Source organism: Periplaneta americana, chromosome 2 (genome assembly GCF_040183065.1).
Source record: "Periplaneta americana isolate PAMFEO1 chromosome 2, P.americana_PAMFEO1_priV1, whole genome shotgun sequence".
Lineage (NCBI taxonomy): Eukaryota > Metazoa > Arthropoda > Insecta > Blattodea > Blattidae > Periplaneta > Periplaneta americana.
In genome coordinates, this window is record NC_091118.1 from 93213361 (window position 1) to 93234756 (window position 21396).

Consider the following 21396-nt stretch of genomic DNA (forward strand, 5'->3'; position numbering starts at 1 on the left):
ACATTAATAAAAGAATTTCAATGGAAATTAATTTGCCACCTTTAAAAACCATAAGATCATAATTATTCATAGATTTAGACAGCCGAACAAATTCTTTATTAAAGCAATTGAGTTGTCTAATGTCATGGCTGTGTACATCTCCTCTAACAGAATAAATTTTTTATTAGCATAGATGTACACCAACAAAGTAGGAATGTATAAACATGTGACAGTTATTAATCGTTCATTTATAAACAAAGGTCTACAATATTTCATACATACTGACTTACTTACTTAATTACTTACTTACTTACTTACTTACTTACTTACTTACTTACTTACTTACTTACTTACTTACTTACTTTTAAGAAACCCGAAGGTTCATTGGCGCCTTCACATAAGCCCGCCATCGTTCCCTATCTTGAGCAAGATTAATCTAATCACTACAATCATATCCCACCTTCCTCCAATTCATTTTAATATTATCCTCCCATCTACGTCTCGGCCTCCTCAAAGGTCTTTTGCCTTCCGGCCTCCCAACTAAAACTCTATATGCATTTCTGGATTCGCCCATTAGTTGCTATATGTCCTGCCCATCTCAAACGTCTGGATTTAATGTTCCTAATTATGTCGGGTGAAGAATACAATGCGTGCAGTTCTGTGTTGTGTAACTTTCTCCATTCTCCTGTAACTTCATCCCTCTTAGCCCCAAATATTTTCCTAAGCACCTTATTCTCTAACACTCTTAATATTATGTATTCAGTCTCTTTTTTATTATATATATTTTTATTATTGTTATTTTAAAGTTAATACTGATTGTGTATACGTATTCAATCTCTCTTTTTTACTTAATTATGTTTATTATTATTTTTAAGTTAATATTTGTATACCGGTATGTATTTTTTTGTATGTGAGTGGTTGAGTGGAAGAGAAGGCCTGATGGCCTTAACTCTGCCAGGGAAAATAAAATTATTATTAATATTATTATTATCATTATTATTATTATTATTATTATTATTATTATTATTAATCTCTGTTCTTCTCTCAAAGCGAGAGTCCAAGTTTCACAAAATCATATAGAACAACTGGTAATACAACTGTTTTATAAATTCTAATTTCAGCTTTTTCGAGAACAACTGGATGATAAAATTTTCTCAACCGAATAATAGCAGGCATTTCCCAAATTTCTTTAGGTTTAATTTCCTCTCGAGTGATATTTCTATTTGTTACTGTTGCTCCAAGATATTTGAATTTTTCCACCTCTTCAAAGGATAAATGTCCAATTTCTATATTTCCATTTCGTACAGTATTCTGATCACGAGACATAATCATATATCTACTTTGTCTTTTTTAGATTTACTTTCAAATCTATCTCTTTACTTGCTTCAAGTAAAATTCCTGTGTTATCCCTAATAGTTCGTAGATTTTCTCCTAACATATTAAAGTCATGCGCATAGTCAAGCAGCTGATGTAACCCTTTCAATTCCAAACCGCCTCTCTTATCGTACAATGTTCCATAGGATTGAAATTAGTCACTATTCTCTCAGCCTTCTTTTTCAAAAGAAACACTTTGTTAATATCAATATATTCCTTCACGCACTTCATATTTTCATTTAAACTATGTATACTAATTAATTTATGAAGGATTATTTCAGTTATCCATTATTTTACGTGTTGTTTATAAATGTATTTATTTCCATGTTGGTAATCTATTTTACATCTTGTTTATTGATCTATTAACTCCTAGGTTTTCCCCAACCATAAAACGAATGTCAGGTAATCTATTGCGAATCCTAAACCTCATCTCGCCAAATACCATCTGGTTATCATCAATCTCATCGCTAAATAGCCTAGTTGTTGATAAAGTGTCGTTACATAACCAAGTAGAAAATAATAGGATCACATATTGAGAACTAGCGGAAATATTTGAAAGTTTGTCAAGTTGTTATATCTTTGCTTCTGACGTATCCCAAGTTCGTTTACACGATCAGAAAATTGGAGATCGGATATCTTTGAACGTCAGTATAACCAGTACACTGGCGTTCAAAGATACATGACCAGTACTAATCGATAGTGATCAACAATTTGTTCGTGTAAGTGTGGCTTCTTTAGGTTTTACTTCTATAAATAGATGGCGAAGATAATTGTCATCATCAATCATGCATAATTATACCCATATTATAATTATAATTCCAAATTTCATCCCCTTCTAATGATTGTAAAAAGCACTAAGTTTAGAGGGAAACCGCTGATAATGTCAATTATGAGAATAATTTATACTTAAGCAACATCACCATTTTCCCCCCAACGTATTTTTACCCGTTTCAACAATAGAGTAACCTATAGAGAACTAGCGGAATTATTACAAAGTTTGCGAATATGTTACATATTTGATTCTGGCTTATCCCGTGGTTAGAAAGTTCGCTTACACGATCAGAAAATTGAACGCTAGTATACATATTTCTTAGGGCACTTTTCCACCAAACGGACAAAAAAGGAACAAAACAGAAGCGCATATATTTCGCAAGACAACTATTACAGTTTTGTAAACTCGAGTTGGTGGCGCCTGTTTTGTTTACTTCTCCGAGTTCCGACTGAAGGAGGTTAGGGTTTGATTCCTTTCCACCAAACGGACAAAAGAGAAACTCATTTCGTTTACAGCACAACTTCCACTATATACAAGATATGCCGATACTGGAAACTCGAGTTCGTGGGGACTGCATGTGTTTTATTTCCAAGCCGATAGAAGGCTGTAAACGTCAATGGATTTTGAATTCTTTTGGAAATTGTAAGTGTGGTGGAAATAGGCAATTTTATGGTGATAGACTTAGTGGAGCCACAATGATTGAAAGTATAAAATTTGGATTACAGAAGAAGTTGTCAATTTAATTTAGACTTTTCGGGAACATTGCAATTTACATAATGTAAAAGACATGAATTACAAAAATCTAATTAAAAGAATAGATTTATACAAAGAAATCGTCGTCATGTTGAACACAACATCAAATGAAATTCAATGAAAAATTAAAAAATCATAATATTGAAAAAATCAGATTGGTGTGAAATTATAGGTAAATGTATTTGTATATTATGGCATGTATTTATAATATGAACACTGGTAAATATAAGATAGGTTACAAAATTAAAGTATAAACAATTATTAGGCTCACTGTAATTGCCAGGGTACTTGCCCCACATCTGATATTACGTATTCACTGAATTCGTCTCTAATCTCTTCTGTTTCTTGCCATGGTTTTCTTGGCACACGCCTGAGAGGTAGCAATGATTGACATGGCTGAGGATCGTTTCTGCATGACTCCACAATTAAGGTATCACTGTCTAAGTTTTCCATATCAACTAACCCTGGTGGTGTGTAATTTGTTTTTGATTCTGCATTTCAACACAAATAATATTGTGTAGTGAAACACAGATCTGGACAATTTTCTCAACTTTCTCCGGCTCTAGTAGCATAGGTTTACAAAGAATCCAGATAACAGATGCCAATATCCAGAATACATTTTCTAACCTGCTAATACGATAATTAAATATCCTTTGCCTGGAGCCACGCTCTTGATGCCATGGATATGGTTTTATAGTATTATATTTTGTGAAAAGGATAAAGCATCGTCTGCCAAAAGGGCATACGGCATAGGCTTGTCTTTTCCTGGAAGGATGACATTGGTGTTACATTTAACGTTTGTGTGTCCAGTGCTTTTGAAAATCCTGTACTCTTGAACACTTTTCCGTCCATATTGTCAAGACACATTGGGAAGTTCCAAACTGCATTATAATTTATTCACAATTCTTCTCCAGTCTTCTGAACATGAGGGAACCTGAAACAGTGAAATTAATAAACAAATCGTCCTCACGTCTCTGTGCAGTGGAAACAACTGGCAACCTCTAGGCCGAAACCTGTAATTCTAATAGAAATAGAGTGTTCGATTGTTTCTGTTTTCATTCGTTGTGTTGATGTTTTCAAACTATGGAAACAAAACGGTGACTCGACTAGTCCATTTCGTGGAAAACCGCTCTTAGATCAGCACTAAGCATAGGGATTTCCATTGACGAGCATTTAAACGGTGTATGATGAAGGTTATCGGGAAGTGTTAGGATGACGTATATTCAATGTGCCGGTAATCTGAGGTCTAATATTAGTTTTAGGTTGGAACATAAATATACAAGACTAGGCGACAGATAACCCGTGGTTGAGGTGCGCAGAATTGAAATAAATAGAAGAGGAAGACAGTGTAGAGTTCTGCTGTCGTAGAGTCGAAGTCAAGATAGTGATACGGAAAATGATATGGTAAATGATGCCATGTTACGCCTCCCTTCAAGTATTTGTACTGTATATAATTACATAAAACAATAATTATTATTCAAAATATTAATTCATAAGGAAAATACTGGATCATGCAATTATCGTCCGACCAGGGATTGTGCAGGCCGATGAGTTATGGGTTCCCGCCGGCCGGGCAATACATGAGTCCGTGGTTCAGTGGTTACTTGTTATGCTAGAGTGATTGCCTAATACATTTTAATGTACTTTAAAAGTTATGTACTCACCCGTGTCACGCAAGGAGATCTGGAACTGCCTGCCTACAATTTTCCACACATTTCTGGCATCTGCTTAGGAGATTTCTTATGGGAATTTTCCAGGCGTTGTCCAATGTCATCAAGAATTTCTTCTGTGAGCACTGTACGACGCCTTCTTCGTTTATTATCTTGAATGCTTTCCGTTTCCAGAAATTTATTAATTAATTTATGAATCGTATCACGACTTGGAACTCGATTATCTGGGAATTTCTCTTGAAATAATCTCCTGACAGTCCGAGCGGATTCTGTACGGACATACGAATCGTAAATGAGTACCCGATGTGGAATAGAAAGATTAGGCCTATTATTTGTCATTTATTCTTAGCAGACTGTACAAGTGTAGTTGCTTGCATTGTTCAAACAAAACTGTTCGCGTAAGTCAGGCCAAAACCAGTTAACACCGCCCGCCCACTTCCTCGTCCGGCCGTAGGCGTTGCCTTATCGGCTGAGACAATTCCCGCCGCAGCTCAGGTCAGAATATAATTAGATGACCCAGTATTAGAGATGAAAATGTTAAATTCATCATTCTAGGCAGGAAAATTGAGTTAAAGTTATAGTTATCTTTGAAACGGACCAGTAGTCTATGTTTCTTCCATTTTGTTATTATTATTATTATTATTATTATTATTATTATTATTATTATTATTATTATTATTATTATTATTACGGGATGAAACTAAACCTGTGTTATTGTGCTATTCTTGCATAAATGAACGTCACGCAAGGAGCAAAGAGAAATTCTTGCTAATCAAGAGCTATTCGTCAACAGCGTAATCTATTTGCTTCGTATCACATGATCTGATGTAACTCTACGTCTACGGAAGTGATGTTATGCAGAGTATCTAACGTAACTCGTCTCCATATAAGGAAGTTATTTCCTGTTTCGTTACTAAGGAACTGCTTAACAACGGAGAGGAACTGATAGCCAGACATTACTTTGACGATCATTGATGAATACATTGCGTAGGAGAGTGTCGTCCTCTCGCTATCATAATTTTAGAGATGGAACACACGTATTTTGAAGCAATTTGTAAACCGGAAATCCTGAAAATCAACAGTTCTAGAATCAGCTGATTTATTGAACACTGTTTCAATAACAAATGTAGCGAATGAGTTCTTTTCCAAAACAAAAGGTACTCGTATAACACTACTAAAGCAGGTGAATTCTTTTACATGCAATTACATTAATGCTCTATGAAGATCTGTCGCTGATTTACAGTCAATTGTAAATATTATACTGATTAAGAAGTTCTTTCTTTCTTTTCTTTTTTTTTTCTTTCTTTCTTAGTAGGGCCTATTATTGCTCATATAAGATTTCTGGTATTTACCCATGCTTAAAATTTATTTCAACCTTCTTTTCACTCAGATTAGTTGCGTGATGAGATGTGCATATTACATGAAGTTAGCACGACGCGAGGTCCAGACGGTAATTGAATCAAGGACAATATTGATCAACGCTGAATTAAAATTGAAACAATATAAGATAAATTCATGTACATTTAATTTCACTTCTTTCCGTCAATAGTTTATATTTCCCTAAACCAAATCGTCTTGGGAACTCATTCGGTAATATTATTCATTCTCCGTCAGAAATATACAGGGTGGAAGGTAAGGTAGTACATTAATTGTAGGATGTGATTCCTTGAAATATAACGAACAAAAAATTATAATACCATTTTGCTCGTTTTTGAAGAAATAATATTTTATGCCGACAGTTCGATCGCAAATTTTACGAATACTGTTTAAAGTACGGTTTAATTTTTTCTATAACAACGAAGAGAACGTTTATTATGTTCACGTTGCAGCAGTATTTTGATTATACAATTCACAGATTTCGAATTAACCGATTGAAGAAACATTGAAAACATTGATTGTCGGGTCACGTACAGAAGGTCTAAAAATCTGGCATCGCTGTCCGGACGGCAGACAGTTTGCCTAGTACTCGCAACAGATCAGTTGTTGTGATGTTTACATTGCATTAGTATGCAGTTCGACGTATAGCGATACAGTTTAGTTTATTTCAAAACTACGAGATGCTAGAGTTCACAAATCGTGAGTACTTATACATGATCCAGGCCGCGAAAAAAATTCTGAACAGTGATGAACTACTGGCCAGAGTTCGTCATAATTGGACTAGAAGATGTGAAAGCTGCACGCACGCTGATGGTGGACATTTTGAACAGTACTTGTAAGATGTGAGTGGAATGTGGTTTACAGAGCTTATCGCTATTTATTTCATTATTAACGCTCAGAATTAGTGATTCGCAAAACAACAAACTATAATGTTAATTACATCTTGTTCACAAAGTTACATCAGTTTTATTTTTTCATTAATTGTAACTGAAGCTTCAATCCTAAGTGTTTTCACTAATCTGGACATAATTTCCTGATTTTCACGTTATTTCTTGTTATTGCTGTACGTATTTCTTGCATACATTAAAATTATTACGCCATACTTAGTATTGAATTGTTAGTGTATTCCATTGTAAGTTGATAATTCATTGTTGAACTGTGCCCGGACACGAACTATTTTGTTCATTCGGGTTATTAATTTACATTTTCTGACATTAAATTACACAAACTAAACAAAGAACAGTTTCGTCCCTAACCGAAGTTTACATAGGTCATCTTTGTGCGAAAATTTATCCCCAGATTAGCTCGCGAAGTATTGCACCGAAGCTCAGTACATTTTTTGTTTGCTGCCATCCTCCCCTCACCTGCTGCAAGATACACGGTGAAAGGTAGTTGAACGTAACCCACCCTCTTCAAGTCGCTGACCGCATGGGGTTTGGGGTATTACTTATGCGGCGTTAAGACAGCTTGCAATTGCCATCAGCGCTTTCGAAACACTTGTAATTATCTCACTATCCATAAGTCCTATAATTTGTTTTATTTGACAACACTTATTCTAAATAATGAGGTCTATTGCTCCTGTCAATTAATGTACTACCTTACCTTCCATTCTGTATAAGTTTGTAGCATTATACGCTCGGCACCCACTTTTCGAAACTCCAGAAACGCTAAAATGATTGTCGTTATAAAATTATTGATTCTGAACGTGGTAATTTTTTATTACGTAATGCAAAAAAATCAAATTCTGAGAATAAATTTTGAGTAAATAGCAGTCCAACGTTTATTATGAAATTTAAAGAGAAACACATCTAATTGAAAATGTGACATTTCACAGAAACTTACCTTTAAATATTCAATACAATCATAATCGAATACCAATTTAGAGCCTATCTAAACTATGTGTTATATGCAACAAATAATTAAATATTTATTTGGAACGCAAAATTTATCCGCTGGATAGCAAGCAAATGCTCTACACAGGTAAAAGTGTTGGCAGGATGTTTGCCAAGAAACACTTTTTCTGTAGCAGTATTGCCATAGATGTATAAGTTATTTCCCTTCTGCTTAGTGCAATTAAGCAAAAGCTAAAAATTAGTAATACTGACTAGACTGCTCAACTTTTTTCTCTATTCTTCCAACTTACTATTTCGTTGTACTATTTCGTTCTGTCTCTAACTTCACATCCCAACGTATTACGAGTATTTCTGTTCCTTACCAACAAGAGAACATCTCCGTTAAGTAAGTAGCATTCAAATAATATGTGTATTAGGCTATGTTTTATGCTCTAAGCCTATTTGTTGAAGTTCTTGTCCTTGTTCTTCTGTCAAATCTTCTTCGAAGGTAGGATTCTGCATGCCGTCCTCGGGCTGCAGTTCGCTAGACACCACTTCTGAGTGGAAGTTAACGTCAGCGTCGTTCTCCTTGAGTGCCTCCAGCTGCTCCTTCTGGCGCCGTCTGAAGAATCCCAGTTTGTGCAACGCCGTCATGATGAGCAACAAGATGAGAATGCCGCAGGCGACTGCCACTAGTATGATCCATGACGACGCGCGTCCCTCAGGCAACTTTCCCAACAGCGTGGTCGACACTTCGGCACCTGAGTCTCCACCCGCGATGGGAGGAATCTGCACGGTAAGGTCGGCTCGTGTGATTACCACTGTGGAGTCGCCTAGGGTTTCAAGTATTGGGCGCAGAGACAGCGTGACGACGGCCGGCGCCCCGTCAGGAGGGAAGGGCCCACCCACACACGTCACCGAGACGCAAGACGCTCCAGCATCCGAACAGCTGTGCAACTGGGGGTCCGCAGCCGACTCCGTGGCGCGCTTCGACCTGGACGGCGGCGGCGTCCCCGGCTTGTCATCCAGCTCCAGCACGCCTGCGTCACCCGCCACGCCTCCCGCGGCGTCCTCTCGCTCCTCGAATTCCAGATCGCCATCGGGCACACAATTTAGCCGCGGCGAAGCCTGGGGCGGCAGAACCCGCAAGGAAGTCTTGGGAATGCGCAACGTGAGGGTCGCTTGCTGCACGCTGCTTGGACCGCGGTTCCACACCCGGTACACGTGGTGCAACACCACGTCCCTGCGAATTGAGCCGTCGGCTCGCCGATACAGGACGCTGCCCTCCCTCGCCATCCTGTAACACGAAGTAACGTGTCAGTCTGTCTTTATGGCAGGTGGTTTAACTCTTGTGATGGAAGTTGTAATCTCATAGAAGTTCCTTAGTTTGCCGCATTGGATCGGAGCATTGGTAGCTGTGTTACGATGGGATTGATGGGAGTAATGGAAATATATTGTTTGTAAATGTTGCCATACTGACAATTTTAAACAGATATTATGAATATCCACGATTTATACTTTATAAGATTTGTCAATTTTATAACATTCACATTATTATTGAACTATAAAATCGTCTTTTTGTATAGCCAATTTGCATATCCAGTCGGAGACAAAGTAGATATCTCAGCCACATTCGTTCACCACAAGTGAACAGATCCGATATCAGAGGGTGATTTTCAGATTAATGTTCAACCATTATATTCATTGCATGATGTTAAATAAAAAACTATCTTTTGGGAAGTAATATGAAAAATACTAGTAATAATATTGTTTGTATATTGGATATTGTAATACCGATCGGGCTGTGTAACATGAGAATGGTGTAGTTCTGATTTTTTCCACCATTGGTTTGGTTTTAATAGCCTCTCGAAAGTATTCATTGAGTTGGAGGTTTCCATGTTATTTCTCAAGGCTACTTACCCGCTCACTGTCATTTGGGCGCGCACGCGCACGGCCAGGAACAGGGCCACGATGTTGTCTTTCGGGTTGACGTCGTCACCATCGCTGGACGCGTTGGCACGGAACGTGAGGTTGTGTGTGTGAGACGCCACTCCCCGTGAATCCAGCAACAGATTCAGCTCGTGCTGCAATAGAAAAAGGACGTCACAATCACCGACCGTGTTGCGTGGCGCGAGACACGGGCGTGTGTGTGATACGCACCGTGGAATTGAGCGGGTTGCCGACGTCGCAGAACACGACGTAAGTGCCCTCTGCGCCTCGACCCGGCACCTCGATGCACGTGGACGGAATCTGCTGTAGGGGCGTGGCTGTGGGCAGCTGCAGAGTGACTCGCGCCAGGTAGGCTGGTTCTCCTGCATTGTGCACCACAACTCGGAGCGTGAGGGTGGGTCGTTCGCCCAGCACGAGTTCCTTGCCCGCGTCCAGGGACGCCGTGACGCGCAGGTCCGGCCTGCACACTTCCCCCGCGCAACCCGACTCAAAGGCTACGCGCCGCGTCACGTTGTGTGGGGAGCGGGGATCAAGGATAGGACAAGTGGCACAGAACTTGTCTGTGGGTGCGGGCGCCAGGGCGAAGTGCAATACCAGTAGGAGGGGATCCACGCGAATCGCTGCACCCCGATTATGCACTTGCATGTACTTGCAGCTTGGCGTACCGCGTCTTAGTTGGACGCTTTGCGTCCTGTTGACGCCACCGCCCGCCAACTCAGCCCTGCGGAGCACCGGGTCTACCTCCAGCGTCATGATAATCGTCACGACATCGGAGACGCGAGTGCCGACATAATCCAGACAGGCGTCCACCGTGAAGTTGAAGGCGTCGCGCTGCAGGCTGCCCACGCTGGCTTTCAGGACCGCGTTCAATGTGACGATCGGTCGACCGCGTAACAGGACGGCGTGCCCCGAACGCGCTGCTCCCGCCGCCAGGTCAGGCACACCGTTGCTGTCGACGTCGATTCCGCCAGAGAGAGCAATGCCCAGACCTCGCAGGTGTTGATCAACGTCCTCCGCCCGAATCACTTGAGCCGGTTCCTTCACGACGCCCATCTCGCTGCCATGGTAGATGTATACGACGCCTCGATCCTCGTACGGCGCTCCCACAGCAATATCTGCAATAGGACACGCGTTTAGACACGGTGACGGCCGGGACTCTCAACCAGTGGGTAGCTTTACTCACCATCCTTTCCGTCCATGTTGAGGTCTCCCGCGTTTGCAAGAGCCGTGCCGAACCGCGCGCCGTTACGCCCACTACCCACGAGTTTCTTGTTCTCCGTCAACACTCCCTGCGAACAGACACGCTATCATTTAATCGGTTGGGAAAATATCCCCCCAAAGAAAATGTATTCCCCCGGATGTTATGATGAAGTACAGCGAAGTATTTATTTTTCCGGCCCATAAATAAATTGTTTTCATCTGTACAGTCCAATAATCACTTCTTTTCAAATTATAATTTATGAAATAGGCTATCTCATGCTGTATTTTTCTATTTTCTAGTAGCAGGAATTATTACTTGGAATTAACTATTGAAATTAAAATTATTTTTAGTAATGTCACACGGCTTTGATAAATGCTGTGCAGAACAAGACAACCTATACTTCCGAGGACTCTATTCCAAATGTCTATGTCCATTATAAAGAATACACAACCTTTCCATCTGTGAGGATCTTATTCTTTGTGAACCGATTTATCGAATGGTAAAATGGAGATTTGTATATTCATAGCATGTACCGGTATTTGAAATGTGAATTATTATGCTTCGAATTACATCCGCAGTTGCTGTATCTGTTTCTAGGAAGCAACAGTTTATTATTTTAAGAGGAAAATGAAATTTTGTGGGTCAGTCAAATGTTTGAACGAAGAGAGATTTATGTAAATTAAAATTAAATTGATAACTAGTGGCTTGTGCAGCAAATAATGTAAACTAAGTTAATTACATGTTCAAATAAAAATTTTCCAGATTTATTTTCAATGAACAATACCAGACATTTTGAAATTTATTTGATTCCATAATAATGAAACATACTCCCTCTGAATGGTTTTTTATGCCACATACTTTTTATTGAACCTATCTACTTTAGTTTTTTAATTTCAACGCGAAAACGCAAGTAAAAATGTCAGGACGATCAGTGGGTTTTTCATGTGGAAGTAAATCAATAACTATTTCAGGTTATTGTGGATTGCAGTTGAAAGTTAAAAAAAGTTAGGTTTGCTATGCTTTCGAACATTAGACATAGTTTCTTGGTATAGCTGCTGCATGTAAAGCTTGAAATGTAGAGGGTAAAATCATTTTATCCTGTTAAGAGATCTTGCCGAAATGATCGGGAAACTACAAAATTTTGTAGGCCTCTTATTTTATCAGTAAATAATACCTTTCGGTCTTTCCTTAGGAACTGTAATTTTTGCGCTCTCTCGAGCCAATACTGAAATAAATATAAATATCTACATCACATCGCCATTAAGTATGTGGAAAAGATCCAACCCCATTTAATTAATAACTATAAAAATATTTGATTTTTAATAACAGTATTATCTTATGTCAGTTTTGTAGTTATATATATACATACAACTATAGAAATGAAGATCTAATTTAAGATATTCTCTACATCAACTTATATAACCACAAAACATTTCACTTTTATACCATTAATATAGCATTAATATGTATAATTAATGAAAATAGTCACATCATGGCATTAACTATAATAATATTTAATTCCTAATGGTAATAATGTCATCAAACCACCTCAAGTTTTGTAGATTTTAATATCCAATACACAGCTTTACTCACAAAATTACACACGGCAAAATCAGACCTGTAAATTATTTTTAGTGGACCTAAGTCTTGAAGTTTTTAATAGCCAATTGAATTTGAGCTCTAAATATGTCAGCAATCCTGCAGGTCATGGTCTTCGTGTAGTAGCATATTGTTTATTGTAGTGTTTTGTTTTATTCTGAAATGCAATTAGTTCTCAAAACTGAGGAAAGATGGATTTTGGAAAATAGGAAAATTATGTAGGAAAACTAACGCTTCACTGAAAGTTACTATTTTTCTGAAAATCCTTGGATGCCAAGCTTCAAAATGACGGGTCATCCATTAAAATCCGTTCAGCTGTTTTCCCGTAATTCCCATTACCGTTCAACGTACAGAAGCAGTAAAGGCCTGTAGAGAGTAACATAAATGTACTGTAAAGAGTGAGTGAACAGTTCGTTGTGTTCCGTTACCAAAAACCACGCGGTAATATGTACAGATGGAATCGGTGTATGTTTCCTTTTTCATTTTTAAGATAAGAATTGTAGCTCTGATGGGCATTTGTAAACTCTGGAAAGGTGCATAAGTACCGCCATTTTTATACTTAGTAAGACATTAGGTCAGTCATCGGAAAATTTGTATTCACGATGATAGCACTGGACGGAAGCCGCAATACATATGACGTAATATCAATCGAGAAGTATAGAGCACTCCGTTCGGGTCGCAGTAGCGGACTCTCAACACAAGCATCTGATGTAGACTGCACGTTAATGATTTATCGATAGACAAATTACATTTTACTTCACCTTAATTTTTACTGTGCCATAAAAAGCTAGGAAAATACGTCACAATGTGCTACTCTTAATACAACGCCTAAATTTTCTAGATATTACAAGTTTTCATTCAGAAAACAATTTTTTGGAAATATATTGAATTTAGAGCTAAACATAGCAGTTGTGTAGAGTAGCGGTAAGCGACCTAAGATAGGACTACACATATTTTCTAAGGAGAGCATTTTAAATAAATCTAAGCCAGTCTTGTGTTACAATGGAAACATTTTATGTCATCACTTATTTCCATTTCTCTTAAATAACACGTTAGTGAACCTACTAGACTTTATTTTACAGTCGTATTTAGATCCCCTTCTATTACTACAGATACAAATCATTAGAACTATATTTAGATTCTTTTCTTCATGCTTGGAATAACTCTTCTCCTGTTTTATTTCCTTAAAGTGGAGTAATATCGAGCAAAATTCTTGTATGGAAAAATTCTTCGTAACTTTGTAGATGAAAATTACGAATTCTACTGTATTTTCATCTAAAGCGAGAAAATAAATCATAAATTGATGCATCTTTGAGCGTGAGTCAGAAAAAGTAGTTTTGAGGAAACATGAGTCAAAGATTTAAGTTATAAATAATTTTGTGTGCTATTTTTAATATATTTGAGACGGAATAAGCATAACATTCAACATTTTACAAATATGAGAACGCAATTGAAAATGCCTAGGTACTAATTTGGGATTGCGAAAACAACCAAATATATAAACATATTGTAGAAGCCCTTTTTTGCATAAAATTGTTTCTAAGTTATGAATCACAATAAAAAGCAATTAAGTAAGAGAGAGAATATTTTTTGACAACTTGCAAATTTGAAAGTAAATCACGAGAAAACGAAGTATGTGATTATGTCTCGCGACCAGAACATAGTACGAAATGGAAATATAAAAATTGGAAATTGTTCCTTTGTTAAGCTGGAAAAATTCAAATACCTTGGAGAAACTGTAACAAATAGAAGTGACACTTCAGAGAAAATTAAACGCAAAAAAATTTGGGAAATGCCTGCTATTATTCGGTTGAGGAGCTTTTATGAATCAGTCTGTTTGAAAAAAAAAAAAAACTTAGAGAATTTATAAAACAGTTATATTACCGGTTGTTATGTATAAATTTGTGAAACTTGAACTCTCACTTTGAGAGAGGAAAAGAGGTGTTTGAGAATAAAGTGCTTAGGAAATAATTGGGCCTAAGAGAGATGAAGTTACAGGAGAATTGAGAAAGTTACACAACGCAAAACTACACATAATTAGGAACATAAAATCCAGACGTTTGAGATAGGCAGGGCATGTAGCACGTATGGGTGACTCCAGAAATGCGTATAGTGTGTTAGTTTGAAGACCAGAGGGAAAAAGACCTTTGGGGGAGGCCGAGACTTAGATGGGAGGATAATATGAAAATGGATTTGAGAGAGGTGGGATATAATAATAATAATAATAATAATAATAATGATGATGATAATAATAATAATAATAATAATAATAATAATTTATTTTTTTGGCAGAGTTCAGGCCGTGAGGCCTTCTCTTCCACTCAACCAGAGGATATGATGGTAGGGACTGGATTAATCTCGCTCAGGATAGAAATCGATTGGGTGCTTTTGTGAGCACGGCAGTGAACCCCCGGATTCTTTAAAGGCCGTTTGTAAGTAAGTATTGTTAAAATTTAAATATAAATAATAATTAATTAAATCACTTAATATAGGCCTAATTCAGATGTAAAGTTGAACTTACCGTTTTAGATTACACATGAAAGGTAGATATTATTTACAATGTTAAAAGCAATAAGTTCGACTTCATTTATGCATCATACTGTAGGGTCCATCCTACCGGTTATGTAATTAACATTGTGCAAACACACGTGAAATATCTGTACGCATATTGTAACCTTTTCCCATATTATTATATTTCTACTTACGAAAATCTGCATTTGAAAGTGATACAAATTAAAATAATCTATAATTATTCTATGGCTTTTTATAGGCTCCGTTATTTGTAAACGAATTTTCGTAAAAGAAAGAGAGATTTATAACCAGTGATTGACAATTCTCTGAGAAAGGATCTCTCTACAGTTCGTAAACGCCGGTCTATTTGGCGAAAGAGTTAAATGTACCCTAAATTCGCAAGGAAAAACTGACATGTTTCTGTATAAAATACCCTAGATCAGGGCTGGGCAGCAACAGCGGATTCTACTCTCTCACGAGGGCCCATATGATTTCTCTTCTTCCCCGCCCAACACCGCGCAGCGTTGATACAGTGACGGATGAATATTAAGCGTCCCATTTAGAGTCTGGATGCGCTCCAGATGCCCAGCCCTACCCTAGATCATACATACCCAGATTGCTCGGCCTTATAGGCTTTGACGGTAACAATATTTGTCAGCTTTATTATGCTGCCATCTAGTTGTTACATAAAGAATCACAACATAACTCCCATTTGAATTGCATTAGCGACTGTACTGTCATCTCGTATTCGTTTACGGCGAACGGGTGGCGATCCTGGCGGTTGTTCTCTTCAAAGTGGTACCGATTTTAACATAGGGATGAGCAATCTATATGTAATCTGGAAAAATACTTAGCAACTAAGAGAGAACTTTTCTCTTGATTACGGGAGTTCACAGTTTCTCTTTTTACTCTATTCTACGTAGAGAAAAATCGCGAAGAAAATCGTCCCCTGTTTTTCGCGGTGAAATATCATTGTGTGTTTTTGATTTCAAATAAAGATTCTTTAGATTATTAATAAAAATGTTTAAATGCTATGTGCATTACTCACTAATGACCTGACATGTAGATACAGAAAATAGCTAACAAAAACCAACAGTTTAGAAGAAATCGCTGTACACAGACAGACGACATGACTAAAACCTCTTCTTTGGTATCGAGTTACCGAAAACGCATATTTCCGTCAAAATCTTGAAACAGAAATTTAGCGCCATAACAATTATCTGCATTATATTATCTATATCAATAAAGTGAAAAGAGAAAACTCAAATATAGCCTACTAATTATTTGATATCGTGATTCTTTGATGATACTGTCCATTTTAGTTCAAAAATTTTCTTTTTTGCGTACACTACTTTCTAAGAGCAAAGCATAAAAATTATATGGAGTTACAGCCCATTGGAGAACATATACATATCTTTCCTTCTACTGCTCGAAAAATATCTATATGAAAAGTAAGGGTAAGTGTAATGAAAGATGTCACAAAAATTATTAAAGAGGAAAAAAGCTTTACATGGAATTCATCATTAATAAATGAACCAAATTTTGAATTTCGGAAGCATTTGATTTCTATATTCTTCATGCAATCTCAGTTTATGTAAGTCAGTTATGCTAACTACGAAATTGTGATTATTGAGCAATTTTAGTGGAAGAAATTGTATTGAGTATGGTAAGGTTAATATAATTGGTTATTTTATCATTTGAATGCTATTTCTAATGAAAAATCGTATTAAAAAAGAAACACATCTGTCATTGCTTCCTCACCTGACATTATGCAACTGTAAGAAAATAGAAATATATATAACTTAAACCTACTCAGTGCATTGAACTTCATATATAATACATAGTATACATAAACACAATAAAATGCAAGTACTGGTATTTAGAATGCTGCCAAAGAAAGAAGACGTTCTGTTGCAATTAACCATAAAACTATAGTTTTAATGATAAAATTTGTAGAAAATTAAATGTAGGTCTAACTAACGATAAAGTATCGAGTTTAATAGTATAACCTGCAGGTTTTTTTGTTTTTGGTGAGCAAGATAAATGAGACACTCTATATACATATATACTTGAATATATATTGTACTTATTTAAATTGCCTTCAATATATTAAAGTTATGCGTACTTTAAATATCTTATTTAAGTAAAAAAATTAGCGTGACATTAATAGGCCTATTAACAGTATGTGTAAATAAGACTGAATGCATTTATGACCTAGCTTGCTGAATAAAATTATAGTGTATGGTATGTTATACTTTCCAGTATATTATGTTTTTCTTAATAGCTCTGTTTTCTTCATTAACCACACCCATAGTCAATTCTCTCCCCCTGAGATTTGATTTCCGACCTTATTAATTCAACATTGCACAGGCGTTACTGGGTCAGAATGCTTGTCACTCACATCATTGTTGAGGTATATGTAGATGCGGCCCTCGTCGCCCGTCACGGAGTAGAGGGGCGCGCCTACCACCAGGTCATCCAGGCCGTCGCCGTTTAGGTCGGCCACACACAGTGCAGCGCCGAAATATTCGCCCAGATGGGAACCCTGCAGCTGCGCCAGGATGTTCAGGTAGTTGGTGTTGTGACGAGGGAAGTTGAACAGCAGTACCTGCGACAGAGTAGAGTCAGTCAGTCCCATGAGGCGCCCGTCCCCGCCCCTCCCTTCCCATCCCGCCCCTTCATCGCCTTACCTGCCCCCTGCTGCCCTCGCCGCGCGGCGCTCCGGTAACGTACACCGGGTCCTTGCTGTCACTCAGAAAGCGCCCCGAGCTCAGAGAGTATCCAACGTAGCTGTAGGCATCCACGCGCGCCCTCAGTGCGTTGGGCACGTCAATCTGTCCGTAGGGCGCCCGCACGCGCACCACAGTGCCTCTCCACACGTAGACGCCCGGGGCGCCGAGCACCAGTTCTGAGCTGTTACGCGGGAAATGCGCTGCCATGCCCACTTGCCCAAATATATAGAAGAAGTAGTTGTAGGCGTTGACGGGCGTTATCTGACTGTTGGGGTCGGAGAGCGGCAGCAGTGTGCTGGGGCGGGCCGCGTCGCTGCGCAGCGTGTAGCAGGCTCCGTTCATGCGGTAGTGCGAGTGTGTGTCGAAAGAGTTCCTCCAGCGCGGCGCGCAGGCCACGACGCGGTCGCCCGAGTCCGTGACGGCCAGCGCCGCCCCCAGCCACGAGTCGTCCCGCGCGTGCCGCAAGTACCGGCTCGGCTCTGTGCGATCGCCACCCAAGTCCATCACCAGCTGGCGACAGGGCCCTGCGGCGGAGTCGAGGCCGCACTGGTACACGACCCCCGGCTGGTGGATGCCGCGGTGCTGCGACTGCGACGAGTTGGCACGCGGCGCGCCCACCACCAACCTGCAAGTCCAACCACATGAGAAGTGTGCTGTCCTGCTCCTCACAGCCTGGCTTTACGGGTCCGTGCACTTAGGCACGCTTTATTCCATTGTGCGCCCTATATATTTGAGATCATTGTCTAAGTCGGACAGGTGGCCCGGGTGGTATTCGTGAATACAACGCTGACAGGTGGGCCATCATACTTCGCTCCCTGATAGAGGCTGGTTCCGTTTCGCGGACGAGTAACCTGATAAGGCTCAAGCGCCCGCAGCCCCAAGCCGTTCCCACATCTGCGTAGGAAACCAGTACTACCCCCAAACTTCACCCTATCCCACTTTTACTATTGTATATGAAGGGTTCAGAACCATAATGGGCCAAGCACCATTTATTAAAACCGTAGAAAACAAGGATTAAAATGAAGTTATTACCATAATTCAATGGAAACATATAGCAAATAGAATAAAGTATACACATTAAAACTAAATGATATTTCAATCTTCATTAAACTATGGTATTCTCTTAACTTTAACCTTTGCTTTCTCCGTTTTTAATAACTGGCGCTTGGCCCACTATGGCTCTGAACCTTTTATATGATATCTGAAATGAGGAGGAGCTACAGAGTGTTGGTGGAATGATAGAAGGAAACGGAAGTACTCCGCGATAAACCCTCTGCAGCTTCTGCTTTGTGCAACACAAATTCCAACACCACTTGGTAGGGGATCGAACCTGGGCCGCCTAGATGGAAGACCAGACAGTTACTTACGTGTGAGTGGAGCTGTTCTTCCGGAGGGCCAGCGAGAAGCCAAAATAGCTGGAGATCTGGCCCGCGGGATCGGACAGAACGAGGGCGTGGCGCACGTCCAGGTTAAAGGCGCCGACGAGTGCGACGAGCAGACAGCAGCACGCGGCGACGAGCGTCGCCATGTTAACGTGTCGAGTTCTACGCACAGACTGACACGGAAGCGGTCGCAGGAGCTTCCTCCGCGCAACCACAGAGACTTAAATGGAACACTTCCTCAGTCAGGAAGAACGACATTCTTGCCAATTAGTCATTTCCATTGAAGTGAATAATTTTATAACTGGCACAAAATTATACAGTTTCACATTTTATATTTGGATATTGCTTCGTGCTCTTACCACTACTATATTCAATATATGAAATAGCATTATGTCATGAACTTACTGGTGAACTTGACGTAGTTTTCAGACACAAAATTGTCAGTGAACGAATCTGACATCCAGACAGGCACTATGAAATTTCTTATCGAAATGCGCTCCTTGTCAAATTTCTCTCTTACAACTCTCTCTTCCTTTCCGCTATTTCTTTATTATCATCCATTTATAGTCTCTGATTAGCCTTTAATGACATGTGCAGATATTATTTTAAGGCTATACAGACAGAAAATTATGTTCCTTCTTAGAAAGGAAATAATTAATTCTACAGCATTTGTTTTTCTGTAGACTGAAATTGCTTAGGAGAAGAAGCGGAATGCCACCATGAATGTTTGTTTAAGAGGGAAATGCTTATGGCAGGGCCCTGAAAACTTCTGCAATTGAAGGGCGATAAGCAAAAAATTATTTGTCGTTATTTATACCGTTTAAAAGTAACAATTCTATTTCCATTCCCAAAAAGTTTCACAGTACGGTCCTTTTTTCTATGAAATCTTCTACATGTGTTCAAGTTAAAACCGATTTTAAGCGTTACAGATGAGTTAATTAGTAATAGGCCTATTACAAATCATCACTGTAAACGAAAACGAAGCATCTCTATTAAAACTTTCAGAGGTAACCTGTGTGTTGGAACTTCACAAAAAATTTCGAAAGTGTATACAGGTTCCATCATCATGACAAATTAATATGAAGTAATGGGTCACATACTCTGTTGCATCCGTTTTGCCTGAAAATACACCAGTTAAGGCACGTTGTTTGGCACAATGGGCCTAAAAGAGTAGGCAACTCCTCACATCGTGCCTATTTGCCCTGATGATGGAATCTACATGTAGTTATGAAACGTTAGAGATGGTAAGTTCCAGCACACGGTGGAATAGTCAAATTCTATCTCTGAACATAAACATCACGATGAAAGTCTATAAACTTGTATAAATGCACTTTCCTAGATCAAGATTTCATACTTCACTGAACTAAACATTTTGGGCACTTTGAAAAGCACTCATTTTCAATTTATTGTGGTGATATATAGCATATTCTATATCTTACTTACTTAGTGGCTTTTAAGGAACCCGGAGATTCACTGCCGCCCTCACATAAGCCCGCCATTGGTCCCTATCCTAAGCAAGATTAATCCAGTCTCTATCATCATATCCCATCTCTCTCAAATCCATTTTAACATTATCTTCCCATCTACGTCTCGGCCTCCCCAAAGGTCTTTTTCCCTCCGGCTTCCCAACTAACACTCTATATCCATTAATGGATACGCCCATACGTGCTACATGCCCTGCCCATCTCAAACGTCTGGATTCAATGTTCCTAATTATGTCAGGTGAAGAATACAATGCGTGCAGTTCTGTGTTGTGTAACTTTCTCCATTCTCCTGTAACTTCATCCCGCTTAGCCCCAAATATTTTCCTACCTACCTTATTCTCAAACACCCTTATCCCATGTTCCTCTCTCAAAATGGGAGTCCAAGTTTCACAACCATACAGAACAACCGGTAATATAACTGTTTTATAAATTCTAACTTTCAGATTTTTTGACAACCAGACTGGATAATAAAAGCTTCTCAACCGAATAATAACAGGTATTTCCCATATTTATTCTGTGTTTAATTTCCTCCCGAGTATCATTTATATTTGTTACAGTTGCTCCCAAGTGTTTGAATTTTTCCACCTCTTCAAAGGATAAATTTCCAATTTTTATATTTCCATTTCGTACAACATTCTCGTCTTTTCGGGATTTACTTCCAAACCTATTTCTTTACTTGCTTCAAGTAAAATTCCCGTATTTTCTCTAATCGTTTGTGGATTTTCTCCTAACATATTCACGTCATCCGCATAGACAAGCAGCTGATGTAACCCGTTCAAT

At 38.8% G+C, this 21396-nt stretch overlaps 1 protein-coding gene across 3 annotated transcripts; it reads right to left on the reverse strand.

Annotated features, from left to right (window-relative positions):
- Window positions 1–922: 922 nt before the first annotated feature.
- On the reverse strand, window positions 923–19320 carry LOC138694433 (integrin alpha-9-like). Of its 3 annotated transcripts, none has more exons than XR_011330928.1 (8): window positions 19118–19320; window positions 17709–18375; window positions 17420–17626; window positions 10891–10996; window positions 9918–10822; window positions 9678–9841; window positions 8069–9054; window positions 923–3812 (listed from the first exon to the last, which is right to left on the reverse strand). XR_011330928.1 is itself a non-coding variant. In XM_069818131.1 (7 exons), exons 1-7 carry the CDS (start codon window positions 19276–19278, stop codon window positions 8196–8198), a joined length of 3069 nt encoding a protein of 1022 aa, XP_069674232.1. In that variant the 5' UTR covers window positions 19279–19320; the 3' UTR covers window positions 5833–8195. The 3 variants fall into 3 exon arrangements, 1 of the variants encoding a protein (XP_069674232.1); XR_011330927.1 differs by having other exon boundaries at window positions 924–3812; window positions 8141–9054; XM_069818131.1 differs by lacking the exon at window positions 923–3812 and having other exon boundaries at window positions 5833–9054.
- Window positions 19321–21396: the final 2076 nt, after the last annotated feature.